This window comes from Rhineura floridana, chromosome 5 (assembly GCF_030035675.1).
Source record: "Rhineura floridana isolate rRhiFlo1 chromosome 5, rRhiFlo1.hap2, whole genome shotgun sequence".
Lineage (NCBI taxonomy): Eukaryota > Metazoa > Chordata > Lepidosauria > Squamata > Rhineuridae > Rhineura > Rhineura floridana.
In genome coordinates, this window is record NC_084484.1 from 139,536,503 (window position 1) to 139,557,485 (window position 20,983).

The 20,983-nt window shown below is 38.1% G+C and overlaps 1 protein-coding gene across 1 annotated transcript in view; it reads left to right on the forward strand.

Annotated features, from left to right (window-relative positions):
• TOMM70 (translocase of outer mitochondrial membrane 70) overlaps positions 1-20,312 on the forward strand; it is a 45,252-nt gene extending 24,940 nt beyond the window's left edge. The window contains exons 6-12 of the mRNA XM_061628224.1: positions 667-874; positions 1,908-2,042; positions 3,491-3,598; positions 3,854-3,970; positions 4,203-4,300; positions 5,990-6,112; positions 9,325-20,312. Coding sequence (XP_061484208.1) covers positions 667-874; positions 1,908-2,042; positions 3,491-3,598; positions 3,854-3,970; positions 4,203-4,300; positions 5,990-6,112; positions 9,325-9,478 — 943 coding nt within the window. The 3' untranslated portion in view covers positions 9,479-20,312. The remainder of the gene's footprint in view (positions 1-666; positions 875-1,907; positions 2,043-3,490; positions 3,599-3,853; positions 3,971-4,202; positions 4,301-5,989; positions 6,113-9,324) is intronic.
• Positions 20,313-20,983: the final 671 nt, after the last annotated feature.

Sequence of the window (20,983 nt, forward strand, 5' to 3'; positions counted from 1 at the left end):
TTTTTTGCCGCCGGGCGCCATTTTGGTCAATGTAAGTCAATGGGATCCTCTTTACAGCGGGGGTCCGGAACATAACCTGCTGTATGAGCGGGGCCCTACTGTACTCAGAAACTACAGGATTTTTCTTTCTTTAATAGGGTTTTATACTAACTTTCAACAAAAGATTCCCAGGCCAGTTTAATACCAGTCATTCTTCCTGGGAGATAAAAAAAATAACTAGGGGCTGTGTCTCACTCACCAACCCCCATCATGATAACCACATAGAGCTTCCCCTTCTCACCCCATGGAAATTTAGAATATGTGGGATACCTAAACCATTTTCTTCAGAGAAATTATAGAAACAATTTTGATCACTATATGTTCTTTGAAGGTTTGTTTTAATATGTGCTCTCTGTTGAAATAATTCTAACACCCAAATAAAGTATTCATTTGCATATTATTATTATTATTACATTTGTATACCACCCCATAGCTGAAGCTCTCTGAAAATGTGAGAACTGGTTTGGTGGGGGATAGATCTTTTGGACCAATCTGTAAGTTAATGTATGTTTGTGAGTTAATTTATAGATCAGTGATACTATCCAAAATGCCTTTCCCTTTATTTTTATTACAACTGGGGAGATTCCATCACTGTATATTACTGACTGCTATGCATGTTATTTTCAGCTGTGGCTATTTAAAGGCAAAGAAATATATGGAAGAAGAAAACTATGACAAAATTATTAGTGAGTGTACTAAAGAAATTGAGGGTAAAGGAAAATATATGGCAGAAGCCTTACTGTTACGAGCTACATTCTATCTGCTTATTGGTAATGCAAACGCTGCCCAACCCGATCTGAATCAGGTTATTGGTAAAGAAGATGCCAATGTAAAGGTAGGTGATTAATGTGTATGTTTTCCTGAAACATTTTGTAACTGATAAAAGCAATGACATTCTGTTCATTTCTCTCAGTGATTCTGCTGTTTAATAGAATGTGTTTTCACAACTATGTTTGCCTAGAATATGTGTTTTCACAACTATGTTGCCTCTTAACTGGCATCAGCTAGTGGATATTGTCACTACTGTGTCCTTAGAGGGTTTAAGTGTGGTAGGCTTAAATGTTTTTTAAATTAAAAATGTTCAAAATAATTTCTTGGGTAAGGGTGGATGGTATTTTCAGAGGAAAAGTGATAGAAGTGTGAAAACCCTTTTTGCCACTTCTCCCCTACAAATAAGGATTTGTGTATCAGAGGCAAGCACAGGATTGGCATTTTGTGTTTACTGGATTTAGTTACACTCATTGTGTAACTGTCATTCACTCCAATTATCCTGGAAACAGGTGCTTCCCAAAATTTCTGCCAAGGATTCTGTCCTCAGTGGAGGAGCGGTCTTGGCAACTCAGAGCAAAGAGCTTCCCTTAGTTAGGGATGTTCCCTGAGAAAATCATGACAAGGGTGCTTGGGTCTCCAGCAGAAAATCACCAGCCCCTTTGTTATCTTAGGGGGCATGAGGAGGGAGGAGTCTAGTTTTAGCAATTAGATTCTCTGGATCTAGGGAGTTTGTCTTCCTGCAACTAGAGCTCATTTTTAAAAAACAAAATTTCTTCTTCTGTGGACAGTTCATGCACTTTTTGCTTGGCTCGGTTTCTGGTCCAGCAGCATTGCTCCATGGCCCCCTTTAAAGGAGTTCTCAACAGTCTAAATGGTAGAAAGCTTGTCCAATATCAACCCCAGGTTACTAGGGCATCATGACTGATAAAAACTGTACCATCCACATTTAGACTGCAATCTTAAGTATGTCACTCAGGAGTAAATCCTATTTAATTCAATTGGGCTTACTCCCAGGTAAGTGGGGTGAATATTATAGCCTAAAACTCTGAAAAGTACATTTAGCATGAAACTATACTTTTCATTATTCCTTTTAATAGCTTCGTGCTAATGCCCTTATCAAGCGAGGCAGTATGTATATGCAACAGCAACAACCTCTGCTCTCTACTCAAGATTTTAATATGGCTGCTGATATTGATCCTCAGAACGCAGATGTTTACCATCATAGAGGACAGGTATATTTATTATTGTTGTTGTTGTTATTGTTATTATTATTCCTGTGCCTTCATCCATAAATTCAGTGTAGACAAATTCAATGCAATAAAATGTAAAGAAGTATAAAGAGATGCATATTGGAGCATATATTCATGGGGTCTGAACTGGCAGTGACTGACCAGGACTGAGACCTTGGGGTCATCGTGGATCGCTCGATGAAGATGTCAACCCAGTGTATGGCAGCTGTGAAAAAGACAAATTCCTTGCTAGTGATTATTAGGAAAGGTATTGAAATAAAATTGTTGATATCATAATCATGTGTTATGCAAATCTAGGGTGCAGTCACATTTGGAATATTGTATACAGTCCTGGTCGCCTCACCTCACTTCAGTAAGGATATTGTAGAACTGGAAAGGTTCGGAAGATGATCAAGGGGATGAAATGACTTCCCTATGAGGAAAGGTTTTAACATTTGAGGCTTTTTAGCTTAGGGAAAAGGCGAGTAAGAGGTGACATGATAGAAATGTATACAATTATGCTTTGCATGGGGAAAGCAGATAGAGAAAAGTTTTTCTCCCTTGAACATAACACAAGAACTCACGGATCATCCAATGCAGCTGGACGTTGGAAGATTTAGGATGTACAAAAGGAAGTACTTCTTCATACAGCGCACAGTTAAACTATGGAATTTGCTCCCACAAGAGGCAGTGATGGCCACCAACTTGGATGGCTTTAAAAGAGGATTAGACAAATTCATGGAGGATAAGGCTATCAATGGCTACTAGCCCTGATAGCTGTGCTCTGCCTCCATAGCCTAAGATAGTATGATTCTGAAGTTGCTGGAAACTACAGGAGGGGAGGGTGCTCTTGCACACAGGTCATGCTGGTGGACTTCCCATGGACATCTGGTTGGGCACTGTGAGAACAGGATACTGGACTAAATGGACCACTGGCCTGATCCAGCAGGCTCCTCTTATATTCTTACATGGATTCCATGATGGTGTACATACAGATACAAATATCTATACATTATTAAAATAATACAAATCAAAACAGGGAAATTTAAAGTAATAAGCCATGAATTATTCCTCATAGGTAGGAGCTATTCCATCATTTTGATTATTTCCCCTCCAAAATCAGTTATTCTGTAACACCAAATAGTAGTGATTAACTTCTTAACTGCACTGAGCTGTATGCAGTTTTTTAAATGTCTCTTGAATGCTGAAAAGGAGGCAATGGCTAGAACTACAAGATTGGTGTTTAATGGGGACAGAGGCTAAACTTGATATCAACAAGGCAGTTGTGCAGAAATTATCCATGAAAACTATGTCTTATAATTGGAGTAGGTCTGTCTTCTCTGGTAATTGTACAGTGCTTGTGATTTTCCTCTAGTAGTTACATAGTGGAGGTTATTCTTTGTACTGACATAGCATACGGAGCTTTGTTCAGACTTTTTTGTTTGTGTTAGCTAAAAATCCTGCTTGACCAAGTTGAAGATGCTGTAGAAGATTTTGATGAATGTATCCGTTTGCGGCCAGATTCTGCCTTGGCACAAGCACAGAAATGCTTTGCATTGGTGAGTATTTATTTATTTATTTTATATACTGCCCCATAGCTGAAGCTCTCTGGGCAGTTTACAGCCCAGATATTATTTAATATTTGGATTTTATTAGCGTTTTACTGTACAAATACTTTGTCAAAACACTGTTTCACTTTAAACAAGTTGAGAGGCTACACTTGTGCATGTATTAGTTTTTCTTGGAGGTTTGATGGTCATAAAATAGTTTCCCATTATGTTTGTATTTTTGACATAGTCCCTTTTTTTTAACAGTATCGTCAAGCCTATACTGGAAATAATGCCTTACAAGTACAAGCAGCAATGAAAGGCTTTGAAGATGTTATTAAAAAATTCCCAAGGTGTGCTGAAGGCTATGCACTATATGCCCAGGTATGTATATCTCTGTTCATTTGTGAAAATACGTATATTATTGTTAACCAACTCAGCACCTGATCTAGCAGTAAATGGTGGTACTTGGTACTTAATGTAGTAACAGGTTGTGCAAGTATATGCTAACATTTATTATCAGAGAACTACATGAGGAGAATGCGAACTAGTCTTGATTTAAAGTACTTTCAGCTTCACATTGATTTCTTTCATTATTTAATGTTTATTCATGCAGGCATTAACAGATCAGCAACAATTTGGCAAAGCTGATGAAATGTATGATAAATGTATTGACCTTGAGCCAGATAATGCTACCACTTATGTTCATAAAGGGTAAGTATTATAGTTGCTGTTACATTTAAGACTGTCTGAAGGGCTGCTTTTATTCTTTATTGCATGTATGGAAACTTTTCCTAAATTTCAACTCTGAAGCAATTTCTCTCCAAAAAGACTTCTGTCAGCAAAATGGAGATTGAAGCAATTTTTGGCTATTCCTGTTCCCCCTCCAGCCCTCCATATTCCTACTTACGATCCAGAGAATTTGGGGAACCCTCAAACAGATTATGTGGGGGAAGGGAGTAAATTGTTTTGCTCTCCATTCCACTGATGGAAAGCTCACCACCAGCTGGGTGATACCATTGGATACAATCCTTTGTTAGTAAATGGATGTGGCGTGGAAAACTTTCCACTACTGTATCTTTGAATGAAAAATTTCCACTATGTTTTATGGAATATTGCATTTCTAACTTGTAAATGAAGCTAAGTAAAATTTGGGTGACTTTAATGGATACAGTATCAGTCAAATCAAAATTAAAGTTGCAATTAACTTATCAGGTGGTTCTGTTCTAAGTAAAGCTTTGAGTTTGTTTGAATATTGCATTAAAATCACACTAGGAAGACTACTATTTCCCCCTCTAATCGCACATTTCAGTTCTATTGGAAAATCTTTTAAAATATTTATGTAGAAGGACATACTTTTTGTAATTTTATTTTACTAAATGAAAGTCAACATCAGATCTCCGTTGTTTTATGGCAGCTGAAAACATTCTGGAAAGTCTTCCAATTCATAATTTTCTGGAACTTTATTGTGGTAATATGTAACATTAAAATGTTTTTAAATGTGTAGTGATTTTATTCGGTTGAATCCAGAGTTTCCATGAACTTTGCTTATGCGATGCTCCCACTAAAAAGAAGTGAAATAATAATTTTTCAGTCATTACACCTTTTCCCCCCACAGCCTCCTCTATCCCTGAAAAGTGTGGGAGATGGCAAGGAGGGCTGAAGGTTGAATTGGTGAAAACTGTTTCTTTCATTTCCTCTAGTGGATCTCAAGTCCTTCTGTTTGTGGAAAAGACACTCTGGATCCAGCCCATAATCATTCGTTTCTAAATGAGTATCTGCTTGTTATGTGCTGGATTAAAAGGTGTTATTGAACTGGTGACATATAATTTCAATAGCAAGGGCTTTAAAATTACTTACTTGTGTTTTACAAGTGATTGGCAAAGTAATTTATCTGGATAAAAATCAAATTGTGGAAGAAAAACCATGCACCACATGGTCTTTAAAATGCATTACTTTGGGTGTAGTCTCATTGACATATTTCACGATATTTGTGCTATGATGAAAGGGTTAATTATATGCACAGTATTTAAAAATATTAGTATTTAAAGATATTAAATCTTTATCTGACAAAGATTTAATTAATGTTTCACCTTCTGTCTCTATCAGTTTACAGCTGGATTTCAGTTCTAAGAGCCATCACCTGATTTGAAATCCAGTTGTGCTGTTGACAAAGACAGAAGCTAAAAATTTCTAAATGGAATCTGGGCTCTGTTTTGTGAGCCATGTAGTCTGCATCTGACTTGCATGCAGAACCTACTTGACTGCTGTACTGTTTAGTTTTTCAGACTATTTTCTTTTGTATGCACAATTATGCCATTTGCTTGCTCTTAGAAAGCTACTATGCTAGGTTTGTATGTTTTCATAAAATTCACATTAGGCCTTCAATTGATTTTATTTCAGTTTACTTCAACTTCAGTGGAAGCAGGATTTAGATAAAGGTTTGGAACTTATAAGCAAAGCTATTGAAATTGATAACAAATGTGACTTTGCATATGAAACTATGGGGACAATTGAAGTGCAAAGGTAAGCAGCTTCCCCCCCCAGTCCAGAACATTTATACATTTTTATCCCTAGTACATTACAACATTGGTACATTGGATGAATTCATACATAGGAAATGGGCACTAATAGCTGTATCCTATCCTAGTTGTATCCTAGATCATTGAGGTTTGTGTGCGTGAAAATTGATGTGTGTAACACTTGAAAATGTAAAATTTCTGGAGATTTTGAAGCTATGGGTGAAAACCTTATGGCTTTTGCGATAGTGGGAAAAGGAAATTTTGGGAAAAATTGAAATTGATGCAATTCTACTGCTTTAACAGAATAAAAACATAATGTTATGTAATTCAGTTTTATATGAGATTTGGCAAATTTTATGAAATTTGCAGTGCAATCCTTTGCATGCTTGCTTAGAATCTCCAGCTAGATGTAGCTCACTTTCTTTGTGGGTCTTGGTTACAGCTTTGTTCTCACCCAAATTTTCAGGTTTCTTTCTACTGAGGCTTTGGTACCCACAACAGGTTTCTTGAAGTATCTGCCCCATCTTGTTCTGACCTTTTTATCGGCCAGAAAAGCAGGACAATAAGCTGCTTGTTTCCCAGTCTGTAGAAGGGTGTTGTGTCATGGTTGTTTGAGGGGAGAAGTGAAAACATCAAGCACAAGGGTTGGGACCAAGTTAAAAGGACAGCAGATGCAAGATAATTGCTTCTAGTATTACCAAATTAGATCAAAGGTCATCAGAAAATGGCAAGCAGTGAAGCGATGGATTCTCCTCTCATAAAGATGGCAGAACCCCTGTAGGTGCAGAAATGCATCTTGGATTTGACTACTGTGTATGTCTACACAGTATGCACAAGAACTATTATTCTCTAATGCTATAGATGGCCTTGCATAAAAATATACTACGCTTTTTGAGTAAACAAAAAACAAAAGTTTCATGAAATATTTTCTCTTTTGGAGTGGAATGCTATATAAAATAAAGTTATTTTCTGGGAGCCTTTTCCTCAAAGTTCCCCCAAGCTGAAGGATAATCTGGGGAATAGGTACATTTGTTTTTCCAGAATTTTCCCAGACCTTCAAATCTCAAATAATGTTTCAAGTTTGTCCACCATTTCCTCCTGCAGTGTATTGCCAGTCTTAATAGGGCATTTTAAGATGTTCAGGGAGAAGGAGATTTAATGGCCTGGGTTTGGTCTGTCTTATCTTACACAACTGAGGACCCCCCTCCCCCCGATCCTTCACTGTAGGAACTAGACAGGAGAAAAACATAGCAGGACTGCCAGCAAATGCAAGCTTGCTTACTACAGTTATTTACGTACTTATATAATTGCTTGATCCTACCTTTAGGCTATAACCCTTCCACAACAGCTTTTATTAACATGCCTTTTAAAAAATCTTAATATTAACATATAAAAATTAATCAGGCTCCTTCCCACAAGACAGCTGGTGGTAATTAGCCCTGTAAGGCAGAGGTGTGGAACCTCCATCCCATGAACCTAACAGTTCCTGGCAGAGGTCCTAGTTTGGCCTGCATGGTAATTTTCCTGAAGTCCCATGCACCTGACATCATACCTCCCTCTTAATGATGCCAGGCTAGTCTGCAAAGAAAATGGCTGCACGCACCTGTCAAAGTGACCTGCAGGGTTTTGAGGTGTCAGAATCCAGTCTGCCAGCTGGATCCAGTTCTCCATCCCTGCTGTAGAGGAAGGGGATAATTCAACTGGATCAAGCCTTTGTCACCTGTCTTCTTTCCTTCTCCTCTAAGGTGAATATCCCTTAGATCTGGCTGTGATTTTCTAGTGAGTCCTGATGCACCAGTTAATGACCATCGCTTTAAGCCATCAGCTGCTTCTTTTGCAAAATCAGTGTTTTTTTCTTCAGTTTCAGTGCATTTTTGGCATCAGCTACCAGTAAACAAATATCAACCCTCCTGCTGATTTTATGCAACTATAATTCAAGCAGTTATTGTGTATTCCATGCTACTAAATTTTTAAAAGCTGGCTACAAATCAATAGATCTTCACCTCAGACAAAAGCATTGTAACCCATTATCAGTTCTGCAGCTGAGAACAATGTGGTCTGCTATACTGACATTCAGATGCACTGTGATGCATTATATTACACTATAGAATATTTTAGTGCCGTGTCAATCTCAAATATCAATATGTACATACTGTATATGTACATATATTGATGTTGATATCAAATATCAGTATATACATACACATAATTACAGTGCAGTCATATATATGTCTACTCCAAGTCTCACTGAGTTCGTTACAATTTACCCCCTGACAAGCATGCCCAGGATTGCAGCCTTAATGAGTGCACTTTGTGTATCAGTCAGGAAATGGGCCCTGACAGACAGATGCTGCCTAAACACAAAATGGTGCAGTGCAGGACTTATGGAAGCAGGGTCATGTTCAGGAGTTTGGGCCAGACAACACACATACCCAACAACTTCTTTCAGGTTGTCATACAAATTGCACCTGTGTCTTGGTATATTTCGGTGTAGCTTTTCATCTTCCGTCATGTGTCTAGTGCTATAAACACGTCTCTGATAGCTAGCCCCAGCAGTGCATGGTCACATTAATTAGCTCACAGTGAACAAAGCTGTGATTTGAGACTTGGATACTAGGACATCTTTGTGCATCCTTCATCCAGTCTCAGAAATACCTTAATTATGAATTTCTAATACTGAGGAAACGGGGACACAAAGATTTCCTAATATAGTAGGGCCCTGCTTTTCAGCATTCTGCTAATACGGTGGCTTTCAATTAGAGTAAGGCCCCGCTTTTATGGCATTTTTCGGGTGTTGGGCACCATTTTATTGATGGAGTTTTGTTTTTCGGCGGGCGGGTTTCACTTTTAGGCGGGGGTCTGGAACGTAACCCACCGTATGAGTGGGGCCCTACTGTAATGCCTATAAGGAAATTGAAATGGCATACAGTAGTAAAGTACAACAACAAAATCCACATGCTTCCATTGGAAAAAGATTCCTTTATCATCCGCATGCAATGGCTAAGCTTTAACTTGTTACATTTTATAATGGACTCTTATAGCCATAACAATATAGGGGATTGCTAAAGGGGAAAGTTCAGGTTTCTTAATGCAGTACTAAGCTTGGCATTATCCATAGATAGTTTTTAGTCTTTGTTTTACAATGGGCTTTTCTCTTTGCTGTCATATCAGGCTTTGTTCATTTATATTAATGTGACATTTTTTTCATTATTTCAGAGGCAATCTGGATAAAGCCATTGAAATGTTCAACAAAGCGATTAACCTAGCCAAATCTGAGATGGAAATGGCTCACCTGTACTCACTCTGTGATGCTGCCTATGCCCAGACAGAAGTTGCAAAGAAATATGGATTGAAACCCCCAACATTGTAAAGAAACAATAGGAGGAAATGATCTTTTTAAAAGTAAAGCTGCCCACTTCAACCTAGTCCTAAAGACACTGTTGCGGTGTGTTGAATAGTGGAAGTTATTATTTTTAATTTGGGTTCCTGGTGTTGTAATTACCTGTTAAATATTTAGGTGTTGTGGGAGTGGCTGTTCAAGAAAGTAAGCAGTTTGTTCCCCCAGCAGCAAATAAATGTTAAAGAGAGATTAAAAATAGAGTTGCAAGGGGATCAAAGATTATTTTGGCCATGCAAATAAAAACCTTTTTGACGCATGTTTTGAGGGTGGATATTGTGAATGACTGGTTCTGTCTACAAGGATATTTTATCACTGCTTGTTCTATTGATTTTAAAAATTAATAGTGTTGTGTAATTTTTTTAAATGCAATGAATCCCTTTATAGTTTGAGTTTATTTTTGCAAAAAGAAAACATTTGCAAAAGTATTGAATAGTAGAGATTTTTAAGGGAATTGTGGGTGAAGCTTAATCTTTTCAATACCATTATCATGTGCAAACTTTTTCTCCCTCCCCTTTACATTTTCTGCTTCATTTAATTGGACAGTGGCAGCTATAAAGAAAATGGAAGTTCTCAATATACTGTTCTAGTGCATGGTTTAGAGAACTGCTTCAAAGACCTTTTACAATTTACTAAGTACCATTAACTGTGGCCTTATCCCCCAAAGCAGCTTTTTCTTTACATTGTCTTAACTTGAATGTCATAAGAGCGAGCTTAATTATCAAGCAGTTTTTCAGGGGAGCAAAATTGCCTCTATACAGACACTGCCTTCATTGGTCTTGGATTCTTCGGGTTAGTACGTGTGTCAGAATTGTTGTAGAAATAAGTGTACTGACACATTGGGGTGAAGTTTAAAAGGGTCCAACTGATTTGGAAACCATAAAGTACTCTTACAAGAGAGATTCTTTTCTATTATTGGTGCTGCACAAAGCATCCATTTGCAGCATTCTTAATGTTTTATAAATCTGTTTTTAAGCAGTCTTTCTGTTTATTAGGGAATGTAGGAAGCTGAATATGCTGGGTTGGGTCCATACTTGGCTCCTGTTAGTGGGAGCCTCTCCTGAAAGGAATTTTGCTCAGGAGATGCTGCTGGTGAAGTTCCTCATCCTCCTCCAGTGCCACTTTCCATACTGTTCCAAAGACTTATGAGACCCTCTAGAAGAGTATGGGAGATGCTGCATGGGGAGGGGGTGATCTGCAACATTTGCCTCCCCCCACTGGTGTGATCTCTCCGCTGAATCAGAAGACTTCCATGGATAGATGTCCAAGGAAGATGAAGTCTAGATTCAACCCACTGCTTTCAGTTGCCCTACTATTCTCAGGAGCTACTGAAGCTAATCCATAACTACTACTAGTACTATTCCAGACTTACAAAATTCATTGTAAAATGTAAGTGCTTAAGATTGCATCTGAGTTTAGTTAATTACTGCTTCCTAAGCCAGACACAGTGAACACATTTACACTACTTTTTGCTGAAAATAGCTGTCATTCCTTTAATGTTATGAAGAACAAAATTGAGGAGATTCAGTGATAAATTTAATCTTTCAGTTTATGTTCAGTTTAGTCAGCTACCTTTTTTAAAAAAAATAAAGGCGATGAAGCATTTTTTTTTGAGTTCTCGGGTTTTTTTTGAAGTATCCTCTCTAGATCTTGCCCCCAGCTGTAACTGCATCATGTTTTTCAAAAGGGTTTTTATTTGCGTGGCTCTGTGTGCACTGACATTTTTCTCTCCTGAAACAGCTAAGAATTAAGCATGTGCCGTACGATAGTAGCATTCCAAATCATCATAGATTGTTTCCTGTTTTTCATATATTTGAAACTGCACTGAAAATTACATTTGTTTGGGGTTTTTTTGTAAATGGCTTACAGATGTAAAGTCACCAAATAAATACTACATTCAAAGATCTCTTATACAAATAAGGTTTAGGGTACTGGTTGGAAATTTGCTTACTTAGAAAATCAACATACAAAAAGACAATCATGTGACTGCTGAAGCTGCTGCATGGGATGGTGGAACTTCAAATAACCATGTTTTATTTTCCCGTTTTCTTTGCTAAAATTAGGAGGAAAAACTATTCCTCAACTTGAGATCAATTTATTGATTGCTGTTACCTTATTAAAAATAAAATGGTGAAAGCACAGTCCAAAATCCTTATGGGTGATAGGAACGGAGCAGTCTGTTTATGGTTGTACCACTAAAGTACAGATATTTATCTACACTTGTTTCCATTAATAGCATATTTGGCTCCCAATGTTTTTTAAAAGTACTTTCTACTATGAATGAAGTGAAGCCTTCAAATAGAATTATTACTGCTAACATACTACTTCCATCCTTAACTAATGTAGTTAGGAAACTAACTTGCTGCAAGACAAGAGGCATGTTTGTTGTAGCTACTGTGAAGGCACCTTTCTTTTTTATTATCTTGATCCCATGGCATCCCTGCTGTTTTAGTTCTTAGATATGAATGGAGGGTAGAAAGAGCACATTTAATGTATTCAGAGATTAGGAGTATACTTTCCTTACCTATGTGTTTAATCAGCAGGGGTTAAGTTACCAGAGGTGGTGGTAAAAGACTAAGGCAGAAACTAGTTACTCAAAAGCTGGTTCACATCTTTTAAAATCTAAAGTGATAGAACTGCTTACAAAGGAACTGCTAAGGTAGCATTAACAGTATGCCCATGCATTCATACAAGATGTAGTAGTTTCTAATATGTCTTGAGCATGCCTGTCTCTGAACAGTAATTTTGAGATGCATTCAGTGATATTGACTAGAGATCCCATGTATTTATCCTGGTGCGCATGTAAATAGTTAATGAAGTGCTTATCTTCTATCAAAATAAGAATAGAAGTTACTAATGATAGAATAGCATTTATTGTGAACTCCCAAAATTCCACATCAGAGTGTATCTGGGTTTTCTTAACCTTAAAAACTTTTTGAAATTTTGCTAACTCAGGTGCCTCCCATTAATCAATGGGAACAGTAAAGCATATTTAAAGATCTTTAATACTTTTAGAGCCTGAATTGAGACAGATATAAACTTAAATGTGTAACGATACCTAAGCTATAAAAACAAAGTGACCTAATATCTGGCCATATTACAGAAAGGGAAATGCTGGCCATGAAGAGGAATGTGTGAATTTTTGAAAAGGAATCATACTGCTACAGAATTTACCTTCTTTTTAAACATGGTAACTGATCCATCCAACAAGATGACTTATCCTAAAGATAGAGTCAGGGTAGCTTTTTATTTTTTAGCAGGGGTGGGGGACATTGGGCCCGTTGGCCTAATTAGGTTTGCCAGGCCATTTGATGTCAGGTGTGGAGCAGGTAAGGGTGGAGATCAGCCAAAAGGATGTTTGCAGGTACCAATGATCAACGGTGCCTGCAGAGTTCCAGGGCTGCGCAAAGTAGTGCTTTGAGGGTGGCTTCTGAAGATTGGACAACCATCTGATTGTCATATCTTCAGAAGCCCTTTACAAAGACTGTGCAAAATATAGTGACTATAGGATCTATTCCTCTAACATACTTTTTCAGACTTTGAAGGAAAACTACCCATGACCTTGCCTATTAACATAATTAATGAACACTGATTTGCTCTTTGGCAATAGTGCCAATATTAGGATGCTGCTGCAGAGTGGGAGGAAAGGGTAATTGATGAAAATGGTTTCCCTTGCCACTCCTGTTTGCAGTAGCTTCTTCTTTGAAAGGAAGGACATGTTTTGGTACAAGTTATAAAAACCACAATAGATCTCAAAATTTATATGCATGACATTCCAATACTGCTTATTACTGTTTGAATGAGTACAGGATGGATTAACACTGTACTCTACAAGAACACTGAAGAAGTTTCCTTAAGCAACACTTCTTAGACAATAGAAAAACTTCTAGAAAGCATTATCAACAGACTGATGATGGACCTTGCTGCCTTTCTCAAACTTTTGCTGAAGTGACAACAAAGAACAATGTGGTTCTCATAATTAAAGTTAGTGATTAAAATCCAACACCAGCTAAAGAAATAATACAGTATCCATTGTACAGTTATCAAGAACCTACAATTGAAAAGATGTCATATGTGAAACTCTCAGAAGGACAACTTCATATTGAATCAGCCAAGCCATATCTAATACGTAAAACATCTTTTGGGATGGAAGGATTTGCAGAACATTCTAAAAAAATTGGGTCAAGTCAGAAAATACTATAAATGAATCTGTCTCCTGATTCGAATATAAAATTGTGTATTTGGAAGTGAACGATACTACATTTATTTAGGTCTATATTCTTTTTAAATGGAATTTTCTATTTGCCTAAAGATTCAGTAAGCATGTTCATAAAGATTAAAAAGGTTTTGTCATAGGGAAACAAGTTGGAAAAGACAATTGATAATGTTTTAAAAAACAAACATGTTTTGCTTTTTCCAAGTTCAAAAAAGCATTTGATTATCTGGAATGATTATACATATTCCAGGTTTTGTAAATGTTTGGTTTGGGCTCTATTAGTACTCAATGCACTGCTGGACAGATCACCAATTAATTTGATCAACTATGGCCATTAATATTGTTCCTCAATGTAGGCTCCAAAGAAGAAATGAACATCTTTTTTTCAAACCACGCTTAAGAAATATCTAACTATGAAACTCCCTAAAAACATCAAGGGACACTGAATTAAACTGAAGACTTCCATTATTGCCGCATGTGAACAAACTATTGCATACCAAACTAAGAAACATCAGGGTTGGTTTGAAGAGAATGATACTGAGATTGAACGTATCATCGAAAATAAAAGCCTTATGGATATGGCAGAACGACATTGACTGTGCTGCTAAGAAGAAAATCTATGCCAGTGCAAAGGCTGAGGTCCAGTGGAGAACTAGAGAACTTAAGAACACCTGTTGGATAAAGAAAGCTCAAGAAATCCAGCATTTTGCAGATGCTCATGATATACAGGGCTTTTTTAATGCCACAAAGGCCATCTATGGACCAACAAATTGTGGTATGAATCCCTTATGTTCAATGGATGGTACCAAAGTTCTTAAGGATAGAGTCTCTTGCACTGCGTTGGAAAGAGCATTACCACAACCACCTCAACTCTATTGTGGCTGGTGAGGTCTTCTCGCAAATTCTGCAAGAACAAACTAGAGGTGAGCTTGCACTATCCCCTAATTTGGATGAAGTCAGTAAAGCCATTAATCAAATGAAGAATACCAAAGCTAGTGGACCTAATGAGATCCCTGCTGAAGTCTTTAAAAAAGGGGGGCCTAAACTTACACAACTTCATAAGCTCATTGAAAAGATCTGGATGAGAGAAGAGATCCTGGGAGACTTTAGGGATGCCATAATTATCACTCTGCAGATTGTGGAAACTATCGAGGCATCTTTTTGCTGCTGCAGATAAAATCCTTGCAAGGATCCTCACAAGGATCCTCGCAAATCGCTTCCTACCTATCTCAGATGATAGCCTCCCTGAGTCCCAAATGGTTTCAGCCCTTCCAGGGGGACAGTGGACATGATTGTCACTGCATGACAGCTTCAAGAAAAATGCCGGGAGCAAAACCAACCTTTATATATGGCATTTATTGATCTAAGGCTTTTGATACTGTGAATTGAACTGCTCTCTGGACCATCCTTCTGAAAATTGGATGCCCTGATAAATGTGAATATTTTGCGACTCCTTCATGACGACAGCAACAAGGTTGGATAACAATGGCTTTCACAGCAATCCATCCAGTTCTGGACTGGCCATTTTGTTTGAATGCCTGATTACCGTCTTCCAAAGCAGTTACTTTACTCCCAACTTAAGCATGGAAAACGGAATATTGGTGGACAGCAAAAGAGTTTTAAAGATGTTCTTAATGATAATCTAAAAAAGTAACATGACCATCAAGAACTGGGAAGTTTTGGGCCATCAGTGTCCCAATTGGAGGTCAGCTATTATCAAAGGTGCTATGGACTTTGAAGACTCATGAGTACAAGTCAAAAGGGACAAACGAGCTAAGCAGAAGGCAAGGGACAAACGAGCTAAGCAGAAGGCACGTCAAGCAAATCCTCATTGTGACTGTTTTCCATCTAGAAACAGATGTCCTCACTGGGCGGCTGTGTGGATCTAGGATTGGCCTCCACAGTCACTTAAGGACTCACCGTCAAAACGTTAACTTGGAAGACAGTCTTACTCGGTTATGAGTGATCACCAATGAAATGAATGAATGAATCTCTACATTTCAGTAAATGGACCCCTATTGCAAGAGATCTTTGCAAAATTTAATAAACAGATTTGTTTATAATTTAGCAGGGAATAAGATAGAAGATTGAAACTATCACTGTAATAGCACACTACAAGTCTGATGATTCAGAATCAATTTGCAGTAATCCAAGTGGATTAAATAAGATGGATATTGTTTAAACAAAACATCAAAACTGTCTTAAAGATTGGAAGACCAGAGAAAGCTGTTTAAGGACTTAGGGTGCAATCCTAACCCCATTTATCTGGGTATATAGAATCATAGAATAGTAGACTTGAAAGGGGCCTATAAGGCTGCTCAATGAACTCCGTGCTGAATGCAGCATACCTCATAGGTGGCTGTCCAGCTGCCTCTTGAATGCCTCCAGTGTCACACCATCTCCCGAGGTACTTGGCTCCATTGTTGTACTGTTCTAACAGTTAGCTGAAATCTGGCTTCCTGTAATTTCAGCCCATTATTCTGCATCCTGCATCTGGGATGATCGAGAAGAGATCCTGGCTCTCCTCAGTGTGACAACCTTTCAAATACTTGAAGAGTGCTTTCATATATCCCCTCAGTCTTCTCAAGGCTAAACATGCCCAGTTCTTCCAGTTTTTCCTCATAGGGCTTTGTTTCCAGTCCCCTGATCATCCTTGTTGCCATCCTTTGAACCTGTTCTCTTTTGTCTGCCACCTCAAAGTGCGGTGCCCAGAACTGGACGCAGTATTCAAGATGAGGCCTAACCAGTGTCAAATAGAGGGGAACTAGTATTTCATGCAATTTGAAAACTACACTTTTATTAATGCAGCCTAAAATAGCATTTGCCTTTTTTGTAGCCACATCACACTGTTCACCTTGTGACCAACAATTCCAAGATCCCTCTCACGTGTAGCATTTCTGAGCCAAGTATTTTTCATCTTATAACCACATTTGATTTTTTTCCCTAAGTGTATAACTTTGCACTTATCCCCGTTAAATTTCATTCTGTTGTTTTTAGCCCAATGCTCCAGTATATAAAGATCACTTTGAATTTTGTTTCTGTCCTCCAGAGTACTAGCGATCCCTCCTAATTTTGTATCATCTGCAAACGTGGTAAGTATTTTCTACACCTCATCCAAGTCATTAATAAAAATGTTGGAAGAGCACTGGGCCTAGAACTGAGCCCTGCTTAGGACTTACTTATGAGTAGATGTGGTTAATTAATAATAGGATTGTGCTGGTAGGTTGTGTGAGAAGCTTAGAAAAGTGTGGGAAATAAGACTCCTGCAGAAGTTATGCAGTGTATAGACAGGTGCGTCTGATTCTGTCAAAATGAACAATTGAGCCAAAAAGAATGCCTTTCAGAAGCAAAAAAGTATGGCTGATACATATCAGCAGAAAGATTTTGCAATTTTTGGGGGAAAAAACTTTATGTAAACATAATGGCAGTATAGAATTGCCTGGTCATTGTATGTTCTGATCCTTCTCATATCTATCTACATGTGGAAAAGTACAAAGTATCCTTAAATTACATGGATCTGAGCTATTTTTACACTATGTGAAGATTTGGAATCTCAGTCTAAGGATGACTGTTATCCTAGTCTGAAAGCATATGATTTAACTACCTTACTGTAGCTAAGACACTCCGGCTTGTCAATGCCTTGATGGGAGACCACCTGAAAAGCCCATAATAAAGTTGTCCAATATTATTGTATAGCAATCTTAATGACTTAAAAGGATTTACATGTTACACGATACAGTAATTACGCACTGATTTACCATCCTAATAGTATTTTCAGATTAGGCTTATGTTGATTTGTATCATTAAGGAAGTATAGCTTGCTGAAGAAGAAAGAGTCTATTGAAAAAATATTTCTTTAAAAATGTTGCAAGGAACTTACAGGAAAGATTGATTTATTAATGAACTTAAAATCTTCACCAGTGTCAGAAGTACAGTAGGCCATATCCGTAACTACAAATAGTTGAAAGATAATTGGAAATTAATTTAGGTTAATATAGCTAGCACAACCATTTGTTCTGAGTCTATAAACTGTAGATACATACATACAATTAGACTATAATTGTTGGACATATAAATAAGCTGAACTTCTATATATGTCTGGAGTTGTCCTTAGGCCTTTAGGGTATTTAATACAGATTTATTTTTTAAAAAAGACAGGATGATAATCCATTGGTGGTGCTTATCAGTTATTTAGAGTGTGTACTGACAAAGTTGATCTTTTATTAGCAGCAAGAGTGGCATTGCAGAGAACTGGAAAATGGTTGTTTAGCTTTCATTGAAAGAATGGTTCTTCAAAACCAGGTACTGCCACTGTCTACACTCACCAGACTTGTGCATATGAGGGAAGAAAGCCAATCTAATGGCCTTGTTGAAAACTAGGACATGCTGGAATTATAATCACTAGGCTCCTTTCAATTCTTATATTTTGTTGATATGATTTCTGTAATTTCATTTAGACAGTAAGAATAGGAATGTTAAAGATAATGCAAAAAACAAATAGGTATTACACCTGCTGTCATCAAGTAGGTGTTTGGCCCATCATCGTATTGTGTGGCCTATATCACATTGTGGAAATATGAACATCCAGACTTTAAAGGCATGATCCAGCCAAAGATAAGAGCCATTTATTTTAATTGATTGATTTTTGACAATTTTCCACTGAAATTAATTGCACTTTGATAGGCCTTACTTTGGCTGGACCATACCCTTGTCTCATAATCCTGTACCTGTGTACATTGCTTTAGGTGGGGCTTACTCTGAGGTTAGTGGGTATAGGATTACAGCTTTTCTATAAACTCTTCTATGAGAATGTAGTTTTTATTACATAGTACCAGGGCTCTTGCATTTTATGTATGCAAAAGCTGACTTGAAAACTATAAAACTGATTTTTCTGTTCTCCAGAGGATATTAAATTTTGACTGTATCACACACTGAGGTGTTTGTTTGTTTTGGTGCTTTTGGCAGGGGTGTGTGTGTGACTGAATGTGAACAAGCAAACGGGAATACTGGAAGAGAACTATCGCCAAGTCCAATGTAGTTAAAAAACAGCAATTAACATGGCTATTAAATCTGAGATTATGGCCTGGGGTTGTAGTATACACTGCTTGAACCTGAGACCATCTGTTTGCAAGGTATGCACTCTGCCACTCAGCTGCAGTGCCGGCCCCTCCTTCCAGGAAGATCCCTCCCCCCATTCACCATGGAAGACTTCTAGATAATTCAGTAATAGCTGATATTCTAATGATTGATGGGGTATATTTACTGAATCAACATATACACAGCACAAACTATGTTAGTGTTCTTACAGTGAAACGCCAGAAATTAAAGTGTAGCACACAAACTTAATCCTGTGCTTTGGTAGTTATACTGGGAGGTCAAGAAGCTTTTTTTGGCCCAAGGGCTGTGTTCCTCATGGGCAACTTTCTGAGGACCACATGCCAGTGGTAGGTGGGGTCAGAGGCAAACGTCTTGCCCCTTATATACCCAGTCAATCACTGCTTTGCAGGTGAGGGCCTCTCAGAGATATCATCAAGAGGTTCGTTTCACACAACAGGAAGAAGACCCTTACGGCACCTACCCTGTGGAATTTCCTCCCGTTATAAGACGGGCAACTACTGAAGATCTCTGTCAGCAAAGCTTTTTAGTAGAGACCTTATCCCAGTCTGCATCTGTGTTGGAATTGCTTTTTAAGGTGTTTAATTTTTTTTTTTTAAAAAGGCTTTTATGATGTTTCAAGGTATTTTTAGTATTTTGTCCCTTGTTTGCTGCCCTGGGCTCCTTCTGGGAGGAAGGGCAGGATAGAAAGTAAATAAAGTGGCTATGAAGCAACAGTGGTGACTTTTATCTTTGTACACTAGACATTCTAGCTATGCAAAAGAGAGGCTTCTACAACCCCACCTACCCCAGCTAGGCAAGCAAGAGGCATCATCACAATTCAAGACCACATTTCACTCAAGCAAAAGCATATGAGTAGGGGTAATGACCTATGGGGAGTTGCAATGCCTTGACAAAATACCTGGAAGGCCACCTCCAGTCCCCAGCCCTGAAGTTCCTCAGCCTTACATTATACCTGGTTTGTCAGCTATGGCTGTTGCTGAACAGGGATAAACTGACCATTGTAGTTTGTGTATTGGTAACCTCAAGGCTAGATTTCTGCAATGTGCTCCATGTGGAGTTACGCTTGGGCCTGATTTGGAAGCTCCAGCTGGTGCAGAATGCAGCAGCCAGACTGAAGATAGGGGCACATGGTTGACAACATGTAATACCATTGTTAAAACATCTGCACTGGCTGCCCATCTACCAAGCCAGGTTCAAGTTCCTTATATTAATTTACAAAGCCCTAAACAACTTAGGTCCAGGGTACATTAGGAGCTACCTGAACCCTTGTATCCCAGCTTGATCACTGAGATCATCTGTAGGAACATCACTGATCATCCCATTTTCTACGTTGCCAGGCTTATGCAGGCACTTAATATATCTTTTTTTGCAATAGTTCATTAATGGTTTCTGATTTATCATGTATATATGTTGTAAACAGCTTTTTAATGAATTGAAGTATATAATTATTTTAATAAATATGGAAAAAATGTTCTACTTCAAATAATCTTGTGACAGAAACAACTCTTGATGCTGCACCACCACTTACCCTTATTCTACAACAGACAATTTTCCTGACGTGATGGAAAGCAGCCTAAGCAAGTAAGCTTCACCATCTAACATAAATAAGGGAAATTGACTGAATAAGGTGAGAGTATGGTAATGTGAGCCTTGGTTTGGGTTTGGAAGGGAGCTGGAACTTGTCTGAAGGGAGAGAAAATTGGATTTAGCTATGTGTTTGCGGTGGGGGAGATGAATAGGGAATATCTTCCACTGGCATCTCAGGCTATCACTTCAGTGGAAGCTAGGCTCTGAGTCCTGGCTCTCTTCAAACAGCAGGTAGGGGTTCATCTAATAATGTTCTGTATCTACAACCATGCTATCTACACAAGAAACTAGCATAGTGGAGAAAAAGGCTACACTAGACTCTTATTCATTGACAGTTTTCTATACAGATGGATTTCTTTATAAAAGGAAGTGTGTGTGAGCATTACCCTGCAGTCTAAAATAGTACAGGCCAGATGCAGGTTTACACATTGAGTATTCATGTCCATTTTCTAAGTAGTTTAAGGACATTCTGATGAAGCAACTAACTGCAAATCCTGTACATGTCTTTTCCGAAAGAAAGACCCTCTGACTTGGATAGGACCTACTCACTAGTGTAC